Here is an 18321-nt window from a genome sequence, read left to right on the forward strand (position 1 = left end):
TGCCGTGTTCTCTAGGTAGAGCCCAGAACCCAGGTCCCAGACCTCCCAGAGTCACCAAACTAGCCCATGTTGCTTCCCTAACTTGCTCCTGTTTCTCAGGAGGTACCACGTCAAGGTGTAGAGCGAGGCTTTGCAGCCGGAACAGACAGGTGTACATGCTCAGCTCTAGTGCTGATGCTACATGGTCTTGGGTAAGTTGGCGTAAGTCTCTAATTCTTGCAGAAGTTAGCTCGCCTCACAGGGTCCTGAGAATGAGGACTGTAATAACTTCCATCCAGAGCTATTACGAGGATCCAGTAATAAAAGAGGAGATGGCACAAGGAAGGCTTGCATATATTTGGATGCCCCCACTAAGTGCCGGAATCCTTCTCTTTGCAGAAACTTTTCCAGAAATTTCTCTGGGGTGCTTTATCTAGTGTTCCACAGCTAGGTGTTTTGCTCCCATCAGACAGTCTCCTGTTGGACACTGCAGAGTTGTCCTGTTTTGCCCAAACCCTAAGAAGTTAATGGGATGAATAATTATCTTAGAGAACAAAAAGCAGGACCATGTGTAGTTCTGCCAGCATCCCAGTGCTGCAGCTGTAGGCAGTGTTCCTCTGCTTGGACACAGGCCGCTTCCGACGGTGCCTGCCTGGGGACTGAAGCAGACAGCCTCTGTCACTAGCCAGAGTGTCAGATCAAGGCCGTTTGGCTGGTGGGACTTTCTGGGGTGGTGTGGCTGGCACCTGGCATTGCTAATGGTGCTAGAAAAGCCTTTTGTCCAAGAGAAAACCAGCTGTAACTGAATGGCCCACAGCAGGGACATCACCCGAAGTTGGAGCTGGTTTGGGAAGGCCTCTCAGTCATCTCAAAGATACAGGCCTGGGAAAGCTCGGGATCAGACAGACCAGCAAGCTCAACTTGGCCCTGGCGTAGGACTAGCCCTAAAAACGTCATCATTTCCTCATCTAGGAAGGGGTCGAATAACTTGTCACGAAGTGTGTTTCCGTAGATGAAATGAGCTGACCCTCATGTAGCACCTGGCACAAAGTAGGGCCCCCTCCATCCCTGAACCAAGCACGTCTCATCAGTATCAGAACATACCTCTGTCCTCCCAACTCCCTTCCCTAACCTCTCCATCGGCGTCCATATCCTTGTTAAGTGATTATTCTGCAGACTGATTCAGAATGGCTAGCATCTTGTGGCTTCACGTTTAATTACAGCTGGGTTTGTATTGTTCAATAACAGACTCACATGCGCTAGTATTTTCTCTCCAGCTTCCCCACATGGCAAGGGCCTGAGTCTCCGATTTCTTGTGCAAGGAGTGCTAACTGCCCAGGCCCATAAACACACTCAAGTTGGCAAGATGTGTCATGTGCTATGATCCCTGCACTAGATGCTTTGGTTGGTTTCCCCGTCATACAAATCTGCCTCCTATGAGGCCATTCCGCTAGCGAAGAACCCATAGCTGCTCGTTTATTTTAACATTTGTCAGAGCAAATGACATCCCTTAATCTGAGTGTCCCAGCCCTCCAGCCATACCCCTCTCCCTCTTTCCTCTCTTCTTTCTGCCCTGGAGTCCTTCCATGCACACACATACATGCACATACCCAGGCCCTGAACACATGTGCACAGGCGTGCATGCACACTCGCGTGCAAGCACGTGGGCTCACTGTGACTCCTCAGCCCTGCCTTCTAAAACACGTGCGATAGCTTTCTGCAGTACATTCCCTACTGCCCATTGTACAGGACGTGCCCACCTGCTCATCTCCCACATGCTTGGACCCTGTAATTGTCCAGGGTACACCATCATTTTTGCTTTTCCATCCCATTATACTAGCCTATAAGTATTTTATGAATAATTATTTCCTCAATCCTATCCTTAGTGCTTCTTGGTTACTTACCATTTCTGCTCCCTTGTAGTAAACCATGAGTAGTTCTCAGGAGGTTTTGCTCTCAAGACATCCATGGTTTGAAAATACTATCACCTTTGCACAGAACATCTTTTATTCCCCCTCCAATGTCAATTTCCGCTTTCTCCTTAATTCTCAACTTAAGCCCTGCCTTTCCTGCTAACCCTGTCTCCTTTTCCCCACCCTCAGTCTCTCATCTGCCAAGCTGGGATAGGTTCAACATCGTGTTCTAATGACTCTGAGCTTATTTCTAGCAATATATTCTGCACGATATTTTTGATCGTCTGCTTACTTGTCAATCCTCCACACTTAGCTATGGGCTGCCTAACATCACTGTAGGATGGTGATCGAATGTGTGGGTTTTTGGATCAAGCCAGTCCTGAGTGGGGAGATGGCTCTTCTACTTGCTGCTTCTGTGGCCTTCCATAGTTGCTTAATCTCCTTGAGCCTTGATTTCTTCATCTCTAAAAGGGAGGGATAATAATAACTTCATGAAATGATGGCCAAGGTTAAATGAAGCAATACCAATGAAGTCTTAGCACAGTGTCTGGAAGTTAGCATTATTATAGCTTTCTTCTAGCATATCAAGTGACTGCATGCTGGGGAAGCCGACATAATAGAGGGACTCAGTCAGACATCTGGAAAGAAGGAGCAGAGGGAGGGGAAGAGAGTGAAAACAAAAGCCAGCAGGGAGAGGGGAGACTCAGGGTGTTTCTCCAGAGCACGGAGGATGCAGGCTGTGCCAGGAGACAGTGAAGGCACCTTCACACCCTCCCGGAGGGCTGCCGCTATGATTTGCATTTCAGTCACATTTATGACAGCCTCATAATGGATTAAGAGCCCTAACACTGATATATTAAAGGTTAATGGTGCATCCTGCTTTTGTATGGATTTGTGGCAGCAAATATTTGTGGGTGCGGAGAGCTGGGAGCCAGTCGTGTTCTTGGCATGGTGGTATTGCCGCCTGGTGGAGCTGTTTGTGTGGGGCTCCCACCGAGTAGGAGGGGCATGGGAGCTAGGGAGGCAGACAGCAGCTGCTGGGGATTCAGACCCAGGAGGAGACTCTCAGCCAGTGCTGATTTCCGTCAGATCCATAAGGAAGCTTGATCCTGAAGCTTCCAGACCCTGAGAAGGAAGCCCGTGGAGAACCCAGCCTGATCCCTGGGCTTCTTGGTGATTTGTTCCTGGCCTGGCTCTGACCATGTAGCTCTGTGTTGCACCTCCTGGCCCAAGGCTACAGCTCTCCCATTCAAACTCCCCAAGCCATCAGTATGCTTGCTTCTCTGCAGACGACCGGCCCACGCTTGTCCTGAAAGGACACTGGTCAACCCAAGACCTTTCCAACAGAATATCCAACCTAGATAATGGGAAAGTGAGAAAAAGGCTAATTCGTTAATATATTATTCATGCACATAATAACCCTTGTTTATTAGAGCATCTACTATGTGCCAGGCACTGTTGTAGGTAGCGGGGGATATTACCACAATTTGGCTGGAACTTCCCCGGTTTTAGCACTGAGAGTCCTGTAACCCAGGAAACCTCTCTCTCCTGTGCAAACTGGGATGATTGGTCATGCAGGTGTAGGCACTGATGACATTGCAATAAACCAGACAGGTCCCATTCTAGGGGGAGAACTGCCATGAAACAGCCTGTTATATATTTCTTTGTTTTTATCATATAATTTAAAGAGGGTGGTATTTTATAGAGGGTTGTCATCAAAGATCTCATGGAGAAGGTGACATTTGATGTTCCCAAAGCACTGAGGGAATGAGCCAATTAGAGATGTGAGGGAAGAGTATGTATCACATGGAGAAAAACAGCTGCAGAACCCCTAAGGCAGGAAGGCAGAGCAGCCAGTGTGGTGAGAGCAGAGGTATTGGGTCCAGATTGTGTGTGACCTTTCAGGCCATGTGAGGATTGGGGGTGTTTCTTGGAGAGGTGAGAAGCAATTGGAGGGTTTCTAGCAATGAGGTCACATGATCTGACTTAGATTTTGAAAGGATACCCTACTTATCCCCCAAGTAACAGACTATAGAGTTAAAGGTGGAAGCAAGAAAACCACTGGGGAGATGATCTCAATATCCAGGTAAGAGTGGTTCATCATGAACGTGATGTGAAGCAATGTGATTCTGCATCTATCTTGATGGCAGAAGATATCAAACACGCTGAGATTGTATGTAAAATATGCAAGAGAGAGGAATCAGTAGTGACCCCGTGGCTTTTGGCTACAGCATGTCAAAAATAGAGCAACATTTGACTGAGATGGATGAACTAAAAGCAGAGCAGTTTTGGTGGTAGGTTTGGGGATTTGCGATTCAAGAAGTTGGATTTGAACATGATTGGTGTAGGGACCTAATAGCCATCCAAATGGAGATGTCAGGGGGCAGCTGCCCAAAGTCAGCGGGGTGGATCAGGGCTGGGGTGGTCCGTTGGAGTCATCAGTGTATAGATGTATCTACAGCCAACTGACCTGACCAGATCGTGGTGAAGGGGGGTCACCAGAGAAGAGAAGGAATCTGTGGATTGAACCCGGGACACCCCAAGGTTCAGAGTCTGAAAAGAGAACAAGAACTAGAAAGGAGATGGATAGGGAGGCGCCTGCAAGGTGGGAGAGCTAAGAAAGGGTGCTGTCCCAGCAGCCAAGTGAGGGAGGGACAGATTGATCAAGTTTGTCAAGTAAATGCTGGTGGGTGGGAGTAAAGTGAAGACTGGGAATGGGCCACTGTGTTTGAGAGATCATTAATGACCTTGACAGAGCAGCTTCAGTTGAGTGGTGGGATGAAAGCTTCAGCTAGGTTCATGAGAAATGGGAAGAGAATAATGGAGGCAGTGACCATAGACAGCTCCCTGGAAGAACTGGAGAGTGGTTGGAGGAGGATGGGAACTCAAAGCAGGATTTTTTTGTAAAAGATAGAAGATGTATGTGTTTGTACGCTGATGGAAATGACCTATAGAGAGAAGCAATTTCATGATGTGGGAGATAAAGATGACACCTGGAAGGGCAATGTACTTGAGAAAGCAAGAAAGTCTGGGATCCAGGAGACAAAGTTAGAAATAAATAGGAGCAAAGACAGAGCCAGTGTTTTGAAAAGCAGGTATTTGATGGTTTTTGAAAAGGAAGTTCTTTATAGAGAGACAAATTTCCCTACTGATTGCTTCTACTCTCTTAGGAAATTGGAAGTAGGGTCCCTTGTCTGAGAGTCATCTAAGAGAGTGAGAGGGTGAATTGAACAGAATTTAGATTGCCAGGCAGCGTTAGGGGTCCCTTGAGGTTAGTGGTCGTGATTCTAAAGTTCGGCCCGTCACTGTGCTAGTCTCCAATTTGGATTTTCTCCAGCCATATTCAGCTATAAACACAGAGTTGTTTTTAAACTAGATTTGATTCTTCCAGAAAGCATGAACTCAGCACACACTGTCAGACCATATGAGGGGTGACAGGGATCCAGAGATGTACACAGAATCCAGCCCTGAGGGAGCCCACTGTCAAGGTGGGGGAAACAGGCATGTCAGTAGCCACATGAAGTCCAGGAGGTAGGATAGACTAAGCGGGAAGCACATAGAGGGGGCATGGGCCCGGGGGGGAGATCCACTCTTTCTACTGGAGATGACAGCTGAGCTGATTCCTGGAAGGAGGGTGGGTTTTAGTCACATGAAGGCAGGGAACTGCGTGGGGAACAGACAGTGAGCCTGAGTGAAGGCTCAGAGGCTTAAGAGAGCAGGACATCCACCAGGCTAACACCCGAGAGCAGGGTAGTCTGAGAAGAGGCTGGAGGAGGTAAAACCGGAGTGCAGAAGTCTCCATGGGCTGAGCACCCTTTGCCAATGGTATTGGAGGTCCCCGGATTAGACCCAGTGAAAGATGTGGATATTCGACCTCTGCCACGTGCCAGGGCCTGGGTTCGGTACCTGGCCCAGAGTTATGTGGCCTGACTGAGGTGATCCTTCAGCACCTATTACTGAGCCTTCCTCACTTCCAGGGTCTAGACTGCATTTAGCAAATCACAAACATGTGATGCATATGCCCTTCTTTCAGAAACTCATGTCTAGCCACCCCCATCTGCTTTGGCAGCCAAGGGCACCTGAGCTGGGCTGAATCCAAGCAGAAAATGTGCAAGTAAGGGAAACTCCAGCCTGCTTTGGTGAGGGAACCTTGGTCCTGACGGGCCCTGGATGCCCAGGATGGCTCATCCCCCTTGGGGTTAATACGGGCATGTTTGTTTTGCTCCATGGATGGAAGATGCGACTATCACAGCCCCTTGGAGCCCTCTCCCTACAGTCAGCGGGGCACGAGTGTAATGGGGCGGGAGAGAGGCCTCTTTCTTCCAAGCAGATCTTGGCTGCAGGGGCGGTTGGTGGAAGGGGTGGACGTGGAGGTGACAGAAGAGCGCAGAGCTAAATTCCCAGGGCCCAGAACTGACACTTGGGCAGCAGAAGGATTTGTTAAAGCATTCAGATCACACTTGTGTTTACAACATAATAAAAAATGCAAATTTTACAGAAATACGTTTATACAAAGTGGAAGTCTCACTACTGTTCAGTGCACATTCCTCCTGTTTTTGTCCCTATATTTACATGCATTTATTAATGGTTACTCTTTATAAGAATGGAAATATACTACATACAAATGCATTGAGGTTTTTTTTTTTTTTTCCTTAGCGTACTTTGGGCATCTTTGAATTTCAATAGTAATCAAAAGAAATGGGATTTGGAGGGAAAAGAACGTGGAGGGAAGATTGGGGGAGGGAGTGAGCACACATCAGCTGGGTACCCGGTACCCACCGGGCCCTCTGTGACTGGCACGTGGGGCACACTTCTGAAGAAGGGCTTCCTGGCCTCCTGTGTCCTACAAAGAGGCATTTTCCTGCCACGTGACCCTCATCCCGGTGGGTCACTAAGTGTCCTCATATGGTGTTAACCTGACAGTTTCCTGAGCTGGGATACAGTCACTCAGATGACAGCCTGTGGATACAAAGGAGCCCCGTGTAATATCCAGCATCGCCTGCCCCAGCCTCCCAGGGGGGGCCCTGGTCCACGTAAAGGGGGCCATTCTGGGGGAGAGAGGCTGATGAGCTTCGAGCCTGCCGGCCTCTGCTCCTTGGAAGGCAAGCGTCTCCAGGTCTGAGCCCTGCCCTCAGCAGTCTTTACTCTCACCTCCTCCCAGACCAGGTCACGAAAAAGTGGTGAAGAAACCCACGCCCTCGATGTCAGCTCCAATAGCTAAAACACCCCCCTGCATACTTCATATAATCACTTCCTCCATCATTTTCTGTAACCCTTACTTTGCTTTATTACTCTTCGTAGCACTTTTCATCACTGGAAACATGATATCGGCAGTCGGCTGACTACGTCCCCACAGACCACATCTGGCCAGCAGCCTGTTTTCCTGCAGCCTGCAAGCTAAGATTGTTTTTCTTTTTTTGAAACATTTTACAATGTTCTAAAAAAGAAACCCCAAAACACAAAATCAAGGAATATGCAACAGAGTGGTATGTGGCCCTTACTACCTACGTACGTGCTCCCTGTCCCTTCCCAGAAAATTTGCTGACCCCAGCATTTTGTAATTATCGGTTCTTTTGTTTGTTGCTCATATGTTTGTTTCTCTCTCCCACCTCCATCATGCAAACTCCCCAAGAGTGGGAACTTTGCGTTGCTCATATCCTTAGACCTAGAACAGTGCTTGACAGAAGCAGATGCTCAGGAAATAGGATTTTTTTTCATTGGATGAAAGAAAGAATGAAGACCCTGAGATGCCTTTCAGGGCCCAAGGTTGAGAAGCATCTTGGAGTGTCTCAGCCTTCACCTGAGGTCCTGTTCACCTTGAAGAACCTAGGTCTGGGGTGGAGAGAATGGGAAATGTGGCGGAGCCCTGGGTTGGAGCCACTGCATGGGAGAAGGATTAGAGAGACTGGAAGCACAGGGGGAGCCCTGGGAAGAAGCTCAGGAAGGGCAGGGAAATGGGCAGCTCTGGTACCCAAACGTCCCGGAAGGAGGCTGTGGAACCTGACCAGGCAATCCCAACTGATTGGCACAGCACCATTCTTGTCGAGTCAGACACGAGAGAGAAAAGTGAGGGGGCTTCCCTGGTAGCGCAGTGGTTAGGAATCCGCCTGCCAGTGCAGGGGACACGGGTTTGAGCCCGGATCCGGGAAGATCCCACGTGCCATAGAAGCAACTAAGCCCGTGCGCCACAACTACTGAGCCCACGAGCCACAATTAGTGAAGCCGGTGTGCCTAGAGCCTGTGCTCTGCAACAGGAGAAGCCACCGCAATGAGAAGCCTGCACACTGCAACACAGAGTAGCCCCCGCTCGCCGCAGCTAGAGAAAGCCCATGCGCAGCAACGAAGACCCAACTCAGCCAAAAATAAATAAAGTAAATTAATTAATTGGAAAAAAAAAAGAAAAGAAAAGTGAGGCTGCCAGAATGATAGTAAAGGCATCTGTGGGCTGTAGTTACGACAGCTTCAGGTTACAAGGATGAGCGTCCCCACCTGCCTGTAACTTTTGGGGTACTCCACTATTTCCTTTTCTCTCACTGTCTCTTTTTCTCTTTTTGGCCACATCGTAACATGTGTGATCTTAGTTCCCTGACCAGGGATGGAAGCCGTGCTCCCTGCAGTGGAAGCACAGAGTCCTAACCACTGGCCCACCAGGGAAGTCCCATTCCTTTTCTCCTTAAGCAAGAATAACAGGGCTTTGGGATTTTGATTTATCAGACCCGTGATGATGGCAACCCCACAGTTGTTGAAATCTGTTTTACATATACTGTATATTGATGCTCCTCTTGTTGCAAGTGTATTTATCTTCATTGCCAATGTAAGTATCTCTGTAACATGCAAAGATGTATTTATACATTCTGTGTTATCGATTTTTCTCATGCTGGAAACAAATTTATCTCTTTTTTAATGAAAATGTACCTGGGAAATAGTAAGATTGACTTACGGAGAAACGTACCGGGAGGGAGGGAGGTGGTGCCGGCCTGGGTAGACTGTCCTTGGCCACAGCTGAAGGAGACATTGTGGGACTTCCAGGAGGTGCCTGTTTAATTGGAGGAAACTGCTCTCAGAGGCAAGGGATGCTTACAGAGTTCTTTCGTGAGACAGTCTGATGTGCTCACAGGAGTCAGCTATGCTTTCAGCTAGGGAAGATCCCAAAAATCAGCCATCCAGGCCAGGAGATGCAGAGAAGCAGCTCCTATTGGTCCCAAACCCAGTTTCAATAGGGTTCAATTGAGTAAAAGATACTGGCTCAGTGGAAAGCATGGAAGAGAGGCTAAGCTTTGCCATGGGAGGATTGTAACACTTGTCGTTACTAAAAGGTGAAGTAAGGAGATAGGCAGCCGAGCACAGAGCTGGGTGCCAGCTGCTAAGTGTGCATGCCTGCACAGGACACTTAGTCAGTCAATCCAGACCCAGGCAGGCTTCCTTTTCTAGAAATCCTTTCTTTAGCTCTGGCCAACAGGCTAGGTGCTTCTCCTGTGTGCTTCCAGGACCCCTCATGCAGAACTCTGCTTTAGTCCCTCTCACATTGTTTAGTTACTGTTGGTTTACCTCTCTGACCACTCATCACCCTTCACTGTGAACCCCTTGATGAGGCCCACCATGCATTCCTTGCCTATGTGCCTCTGTGCCTTACCTAGTACCAACTAACTAACTAGCTAGCTAGCTGACTGTGGATGAGACACCTGGTTGGATGACTTCAGCCAGTTGCATCATGCATGATTTTGGTTTATAGAGACACCACGTGTGACAGGAAGATCTCCTCCATCTCTGTGGTGAGGGTGCTTGGACACTTGCTAGCAGTTGTTGCTGAAGAGACTATTTTGGGAAACATGCTAAATTAAGTGCTGCTAGCGCAGCCTTCTCCAGGCTAAGCCTCCCTTGCTTGTTTGGATGGGCGTCTTATCTGATGTGAACATCTGTCTTCTGCTGACTGATGGCTTGGAGCCTGGATGGCTGGCTGTTCTTTATTCCTCCTTCCATGTCCCTTCCAAAACTGAGCACTCTGACAAGAGGATGAGTGCCCCAGGGAGATGACAGCTTTGGTCCATGAGTAGTCAGGCCCTCCCGCCAGATTCCAAAGAGCCTTAGGTTTAGTCACTCTGAAATATGATGGTAATACTTCCTGTGTGTTAATGAGCTTGGAGACCTTCCTTGAAAGAGGCAATGTGCGTTTAAGTTGGGAAAGATCCTTCTACACAGACTCACGGCTACAGGAGGTGATGGAGGCCAGGGGGCTGGCACAGCAAAGATGGTGGTGGTGTTTTGGGGTGGGAACAATGACCTCTAAGGGGACAGAAATGGACATGAAGCCATTAACATTTGGGCTGCCTGCTTGCATTCCAGAGATGCTCCCTGAGCCTCTGGCCAGGAGCTCCGTTGTGAATAAATACCAAGAGGACAGAGGAAATCTACATTTCAAACATGGGGATGAAGCAGTAGTGCTGAACTCCTTGGCAATTACACATTCATTCCAGACTCACCGAAACTGCAGTAATTTAGAGCAGTTCAGTACTTAGACTCAACTGTGTAATTCATCCTGATGTTTCCCATTCATCAAAGCCTTGTGTTTGTTTGTATTACCACGAGAAAAATAAAAAATGCGGGAAAATAAAAGATCCCTCTCCCTTTCATTACAGGCAGATTACGACAGAGTTACAACCCTTGGGGCCCTTTAAGCAAAGGAACATCTTACTTCAATTAGATATAAATAATGAACAATAATTAGAAAGATTTCTTCATCAAATTTGTTATTTTGTGTTTTCTTTCATCTGTAATGTATTGAAACGAATCCTGAGCGTTTCTGGGCCATGTAGCAGTGCCTGAAGGAATTCCATGGAGTGTGTCTCCAAAACAGGAGGAAGCATTCATTGCTGGTTCCTCTGTGTGCAGGCTGTGTAGGCAGGCAACTGCCCTGGATCTAATGCTGAGGATGGAAATACTGGGCTACTTTGGCTCCATCTGCTGAGGACTCAGCCATATAATAATAGCACAGAAGTATTGCTACTAGTTAATGGGCACTGAGTTTACATCATTCACTGCTCTAAGAGTTGAACACATATCACCTCATTTCATCTTCACAGCAGCCTCTGCTACAGGCTCTGCTTCTAGCCCTATTCTTTTAAACATTTGGGAACTGAGGCACAGAGAGGCCAGCTAATTTGCCCAGGCCCATAGTGTTAGTGCTGGTGGAGCTGAGAGGCAAGGCAGGTAGTTGGACTCCAGAGCCCCTGCTTTACCCATTCTGCTGTGCTGCTTCCTGCAATCACAGTGAGATCTTACCGCCATAGAAGCCATGCAGGGTATAGAGATGGTCAGGGAGGTGGGGGATGGCGATGTCTTCCCACAGGGAAAGGTGGCAGCTGGAACTTCAGGGTGTTTGCAGAAGTGTATCAGGTGGATGAGTGAGATAAAGGGATTCCAGGAAGAGGGAGCTCCATGGTTTGGTGCCATAAATGGGGACTGTGTGGGATTTCTCATTTCAGCCTTGGCTTTGGGGTCCTGTGGATGCAGGAGCAACAGGGGAAGATGAGATCAGAAGATGGAGGGTGGTGTAGATCAGGTGGGAATGACTGGATCTCTTTGTGGGAACGGTAACTCAGTGAGAGGTGGGGATGATGATTCTGGTTGATTAAGAGGAGAGACAGATTCCCAGAAGAGAAATAAATAAAGAGGGATCAGGTTGGAGCCTGGAGAGAGAGACTGGCTCACCATTGAGCTTTTTGTTTTTTGCAGTTCTGTCCTCTCAGCACACAGAGTCAGGTACTGCTCATCTCGGGACAAGTGAAAACTTTATGCCAGTTGGTCCTTCCTGATGTGACTCTTCCTTCTGTCCCAAGGAAGGCACTGTTCCTCTGCCCCCAGCTCAGACATCTGCTCCTGGACAGCTAGTGGACCTACCTGATGTACCCCCTCCCTGCATCATGCACCTGGCCTGAGCTACTTGCTTCTCCTCCATGTACAACAGACTGAGGCTCTCAGAAGTGCTTTGTTTTATCTTCATCACCTTTTGAATAATTGTCAACACTTCAAAGTCAAGAGATTTCATGTACAAACCCAGATTTCTTTCTTTATTGAAAAACAAACTGGGCGGAGATTCTTAAAAGGCAATCATTGGGTGGAACTCCAGAACAGCTGCAAGCTTTGGAGGGAACAAGCCTCTTCACTGACACAACCTCTGAGTGTGTGTCTGCCCCACGCCATCTCTGAGTGTCAGAGACCAGTCACCATCGTCAGTCTTGCCAACGTGTTTCTCTTTCCTGTGCTTCTGCAGGAATTTGAGTTGGAGACCTTAAGTGTACAGCCTCCCATGTTGCCCTGACTCTTTCACATTGTGACTGTCTGTCTGTATGTTTCTGCAGCTAGACTCTAAGCTCCTTGAGGGCAGGAAGCATGTCTTTCTCATTCTTTCATCCTTCAGGCTCAGCACAGAACCTGGTTTTAGGTGTTCAGTGACATTATTGAATTAATCTACACTGAGGAAGCGTAACTGGGATAGAATGAGGCCCTGGCAAGTGGTGCTCCAGACTGAGGGACTCATACAGCTGGGGGTTGGCAGTGAAGGATGTGGACAGTGGCCACAGCCAGGCTCCGACCTCAGGAGGGCCTTGTAGCCCATGTATGTCCCTGCAAGTTGCAACATGTACCCATGTTTCATGGCCATTTTATATTTCAGGACATTCCAGGACCTGTCCAAACAAGTGGAGATGTCTTACGGCACCGTCCGGGATTCTGCTGTGTACGAGTACTTCCGAGCCAAGGGCACCAATCCTCTAGAGCAAGACAGCACATTTGCTGAGCTCTGGCGGACCATCAGCAAGAATGGAGGGGCTGACAACTGCGTGTCCAGCCCTTCAGAAGGCATCAGGAAGGTAGGCGAGAGCTGGCTACCTGGGCATGTGTGTGCTGTGACGGGGCCATGGGGACTGTCATCCTTGGGGTAGGAGATACCTTCCCAGAGGCATCTCCTTTGAGTATCCCTGTCACCTGCAAGGTGATCCATGTTAGCAGCCTAGATACACACTTCGCATAAGCATGTGGGTATCAGGTAAAGAGGCACACGTTCTTTAGGTAGACACCCATTTTTGGCTGGAGAAGCAAAGGGGCTGGTCCTTATGGCTTTTCTAAGTTTCCAAAGGGTCAGGGAAGAGCAGACAGGTTAAGCCCAAGACATGGACCTCCCTCCTCCTGGGCTCAGAGGATGGTGGCGCTGAGGGGTCTCCCCACCCCAGGTGAGAACACTTGGCAAAAGCAGACGCAGAGGACCAGGTGAGAGGTAGAGGGCGTAGGGAGACAGGGTTCAGGGGAGGGTGGGCACACTGCAAGATCTAGCTGTGGAGCAGAGGTGTGCTTGGGAGATGGTGATAAGGACAGCAAGCCCGGGATGGGGACTGAATGGGAGGAGGAAGGGCAGGAAAAGGTTACTACATTCTTCAGCAGTGGGTTAGACTTTGCTCTTTTATTACAGTGAGTTACCACAGTGACCCGAATTAATCATGAATATCCCGTTATACAGATGAGAATCAGAGGGTGGGTCACACTCCTCGTTAATTTTGATGCCTGGGGTTCCAGACTGAGGGGTTTGGTATTTATCTGCCACATGCTACAGAACCCTTGAAGGTCCATGAGGAGGAAGGTGGTGGGATGAAGGCAGGTGTCATCAGGATGTTGCTGGTGGTGGCACATTCTTCCCAATGACCCTCACATGCAGAGGCTACTATCTCTTGGTCATTAGTGAATGATGCAAGAAAGATGTGCACCGTGGCCAGCACTACTGCCTCTCTGGGTAGACCAGCTGTCCAGCCTGTCTCACTCAGCATCTCTTCCCTTCTGTTCCCTATTCAACCTACCCCACCACCTCTGCGGAACCTTCACACACATGCATTCACACACACGTACACACATACATGCACACACCTGTCCAGCCTGCCTCAGTGTGTCCTACCTTTCCCTACCCATCAATTCTACCTCTGTGGAACCTTCTTACAGGCTCTCACACAAAGGCACTCGTGCACACGCTCCCACTACTCACACACACTAATGCACACACATATTCATGTACACACATATCCGTGTTCTACATCCCCAGCCATTTGGCCATCCCTTAGCCTTACTGCAGAGGGCAGTGGGTGTAAGGGGGCAGTCTGCAGAAAGCTTAGGGGCCACTAGGGCCCACCACCTTGCTCTTCATGATGAGAAGAGTCCTCAGCAGTTTGCCAGCCCCTCTCAGGAGAGCCCCAAATGGGTCCAAGGAGAGAGGCAGAGCCTGAGTCCTGCTTCAGAAGCAATAGGCCCTGGCCCCTGAAGGCAGTTCTTTGTGCGGTGTGGGAGCCCCCCAGGGCACATGTGCTCACGGGGCAGTTCGCTTGGAGTGGTTTCTCCCTGTCGTTTAGCGAAGCTGAGCAGCAGAGAGTGTCTGGGCTCTGGGGCCTGGCACGTTTGGGTGCGAATCCCAGTCCCACAGCTCACCAATGACATAAAATTGAGTACACCGCTCTTCCTGTCGGGAACCTCTCAGTGTTGAGAGAGGCCTGGGCAACTTCCTGTTTCGGGTTCCCTTTAGACACTTAAAACATTTAAAAGTGCACGTTATGGTAGATTTGGAATGTTTATATTTAACCAAGTGATATCTTGACAGAAACAATAGAATGCAACATAAATGTGCCATTCCCATGCTCACAAGGTTTATTAAAACCTCTTACGTTCTCGTGCACAGAGAAATACGGCGCTCTCACCTTGAGCTGCTGGGTTTTCTTTCATCCCTGACAGTGGATCTTTGTGGCTGTAGGTGACCTCATTTGGAGATAATGACCACAAAGTTGATTTAAGACCTTTTATGAATATAAGGCTTGGGCCAAATGGCCTTGGAGTTTCCCTTCTCTGATTTCCTTGTCTCTCACAGAGAGCCAATACTCCCATCCAAACTGGGTGCTTATGAAGATTCATTGCAACAAGGCTACAAAAAGAACTTATAAAAGAAAAGATAGCAGCTTTTGACTTTAACTTCTGTTCATTACAAGGGACTTGAAAGAAAATAAAAAGGCAAGTCACACACTACGAGTGGATATTTACAATGCATACAGTCAATACAGGATTAATATCCTATATGGATGTTATATGAAGAACCTTTAAAAATTAATAAGAAAAGCTCAAACAATTTAATAGAAAAATGGGCTAAAGACTTGTACAGGACTTTCACAGAAGAGGTACCACATATGGCCAATAATCATATGAAGAGTTGTTCAAAGTCATTAGTGTTTCCAGAAAAGGAAAATCAAGACCGTAAAGATATATCACTCACTCTACCTCAATTAGACTTGCCCCAAATGAGAGGTGGTAGAAAGGATGGGCGTAACAGGGGGTTAATTGCTGGTGGTAGTGTACTCAGTACAGTCACTTTGGAAACAAGTTTGTCATTCTAGTAGAAAATGGAACATTTGCATACCCTATGACTCAGCAATTCCACTCCTATACATCCACCCAAAACAAACTTCTGCAGCACCTCAGAGATAAGAAAGATCATGGTAGCATTGCATATAGAGCCAGGACCCTGGAAACAATCCAGATGAGCATTAACAAGTTAAAAAATAAGACCTGCAGGGCTTCCCTGGTGGCCCAGTGGTTGAGAGTCCGCCTGCCGATGCAGGGGACATGGGTTCGTGCCCCGGTCCGGGAAGATCCCACATGCCGCGGAGCGGCTGGGCCCGTGAGCCATGGCCGCTGAGCCTGCGCGTCCGGAGCCTGTGCTCCGCAACGGGAGAGGCCACAACAGTGAGAGGCCCACGTACCGCAAAAAAAATAAAAATAAGACCTGCAATGAAATGAATGAACCACAGCTTCATGTAATAGTATGGATGAATCTTAGCTGAATAATATTGAGTAAAAAATAGAACATTAAAGGCAATTTCGTATAGGTCAACTAATAGAAAATAACATTCAACATAACACCCTTTTAAACACAGGCATACACACATCCAAGGTAATGATAAAATATAAGACTCAGGGTAAGGGTTACTACAGATGGGAGAGACAGAGCAAGAGGAAGGAGAGAAGCGTATTATTGGCTCTAAGTCAGGGTCAGTGTTAGCTTTATAGACACAGTCTTTCCTTTTTTTTTTAAAATTTTTCATTTCTCATTAAAATAAATAATTAATAAGTTAATTTTAAAAGAGGGCTGTTCCTAGACAAAAGGACAGGTGTCCTGAACCAAGGGTTGATTAATCTCATTCTTTGCACCTACCTGCACTTTCAAATAAATAATTCCAGGCCAGCCAGGCAGAGTTTGATTTAAGACCTTTAAGACACACCAGCCGCTTCTCTCCTTCCGGGCACCCAGGTGCAGGCCTACTCCTGGTGTTCCTCAAGAAGGCCAACGCCACCAATAACGCCCTCTGGAGCACGGTAGATCTGGAAATGGGTCGTTAGAGAGATATCTCCCCATCTCCTGTTTACTCCTAGTCCATAGTTGGCACCTTAGAAATCATCACCCTCTGGTGATATTTAGGGTCTTACGCATGAATAAAACAATGTTAAAAAAATATGTGGTGTGGTGGGGGCTTCCCTGGTGGCGCAGTGGTTGAGAGTCCACCTGCCGATGCAGGGGACACGGGTTCGTGCCCCGGTCCGGGAAGATCCCACATGCCGCGGAGCGGCTGGGCCCTTGAGCCATGGCCGCTGAGCCTGCGCGTCCGGAGCCTGTGCTCCGCAGCGGGAGAGGCCACAGCAGTGAGAGGCCCGCGTACCGCAAAAAAAAAAAAAAAAAATACATGGTGGAAGATGCAAATAAGGGGTTCTTTGTAAATGCCTAAAGCTTCATGGTACAGAATCTAATCTTTTTCCAGTACAGAGGATGTGTTGCTTTTATGACACATTCATTTTATAAACCCCAAGCCAGCTTTGGGGTCACAAATCTCCCTCTTGCACGTGGATCTTTAAGAAAAAAAACTGACTGTCAGCATTAGGCAAATGTTAAGGGTTTTATAACTGGTGTCATATAAGTGAGTTTATAGTACTGTCAGAAAGTGGAGTGCACTACATTTTTTACTGCAAGGAGAGCTCAGATCCCACTCTCGAACCTTCCTTCTGCATGTGCCTGTTTGGGTGGCTACTGTCCTTACATGTTTATCTGAAACTCTTCCTGTCCCCTGCCCCCTATGGAACTGCTCCTCAACCCCCAGGTTTTGACTTCAAATACCTTATGAATCCCCAGCCTGAAGCACACCAGACTGGGGATGGCTGTGCCCTGAGTGAGGGCCATATCCTGAATCCAGAAACTGTAAGGGAAAATCCAGCATATTGGGAAATATGGACATGATCTTGACATTCAGGGAGGAGCGGCTTCCCCGAATCCCAGACAGAACCCGCGTGGGTGCAATGCAGGCCGCCTGTCAAAGGTGAGGACTGGATGCCCCCAAGAGATATCAGAGGAAACTGCTTTAGCAAGAGGAGGGTGCTCCAACTTCTAATTTCCAGTTACTCTTTGGTGACCCTGGCTCCATTTCCAGAGAGTGCTTGGTAGTGGAACAGTGTCTAATTGCTGCTGAAGTCAAGGAGCTTGGTGTTGAATGTAACCTCAGACAGCTGCTATTTTTTTTTTTTTCCTTGTGCTGCAGCTTTTAATGACCTGAAACCAATTTAGGTGGGAAATTGCTTAGAAAGAGGTGATCACTTTTGCTCAGTATCAGAACCAGAGAAAGGAATTATGTCATGGTTTCCCCCACTGCTGTGACCTACTCCTTCATGCCAGCCATCACTCAGATAAGGAGGGGGCAGCCCTTTCTGGGCCCTGGCGAAGAAAGCAGAAAGGGATTTGGAAGCGGAGGGAAGTTTATTTATTTATTAAAAGCCCACAGTGTGCAGTTTTTAGAGCGAACCTGCCTGGTGCCCAGTAATTCTCAATAAATACTGAATTGTCCCTGAATGAATCATCTGTTTGTTGTCTGACTGAGCAGAGACACATAAATCAGGGGTGTAGTTGGTGCCATCAGTGAGTAGGTTACCCTCTGTGAATTCCTTGATGGGAGGGATGAGGTAAACAGCTTTATAGTCCCTTGTCTGATACCCACCTCTTCGGAAAGAGGTCCTGCTGGTCCTTGGAGAGTAGAGAGAGGCTGCCTTCATTTCTCTCAGCCACCTGTACTTGTCAGGCCTGAGGCAGACTAGAGCAAGGGTCCACAAACTATGGTCCATGGGCTAAATCTGGCCCACCACCTGCTTTTACAAATAAAGTTTTATTGGAACACACACTCAGTCATTTACATACTGTCTGTGGCTGCTTTTCTCCTACTTCTGTAGAGTAGTTGTGGCAGAGACCATGTAGTCTCCAAAGCCTAAAATATTGCTTACCCTGGCCCTTTGTAGAAAAAGTTTTGAGGATCCCTAGCCCAGAGCCATGGGTGCTCCAGGGATACTGTCCATCGGTCAATGCCATCTG

The 18321-nt window shown here is 48.1% G+C and overlaps 1 protein-coding gene across 2 annotated transcripts in view; it reads left to right on the forward strand.

The window, feature by feature from the left end:
• The window catches only part of GRID1 (glutamate ionotropic receptor delta type subunit 1), a 670781-nt gene that overhangs the window by 603635 nt on the left and 48825 nt on the right, over positions 1 to 18321 (forward strand). For both annotated transcript variants that reach the window (XM_065894102.1, XM_065894104.1), the window contains exon 13: positions 12565 to 12760. In XM_065894102.1, the coding sequence (XP_065750174.1) occupies positions 12565 to 12760 (196 nt within the window). The remainder of the gene's footprint in view (positions 1 to 12564; positions 12761 to 18321) is intronic.

Source organism: Phocoena phocoena, chromosome 16 (assembly GCF_963924675.1).
Source record: "Phocoena phocoena chromosome 16, mPhoPho1.1, whole genome shotgun sequence".
In the NCBI taxonomy this organism is placed as follows: Eukaryota; Metazoa; Chordata; class Mammalia; order Artiodactyla; family Phocoenidae; genus Phocoena; species Phocoena phocoena.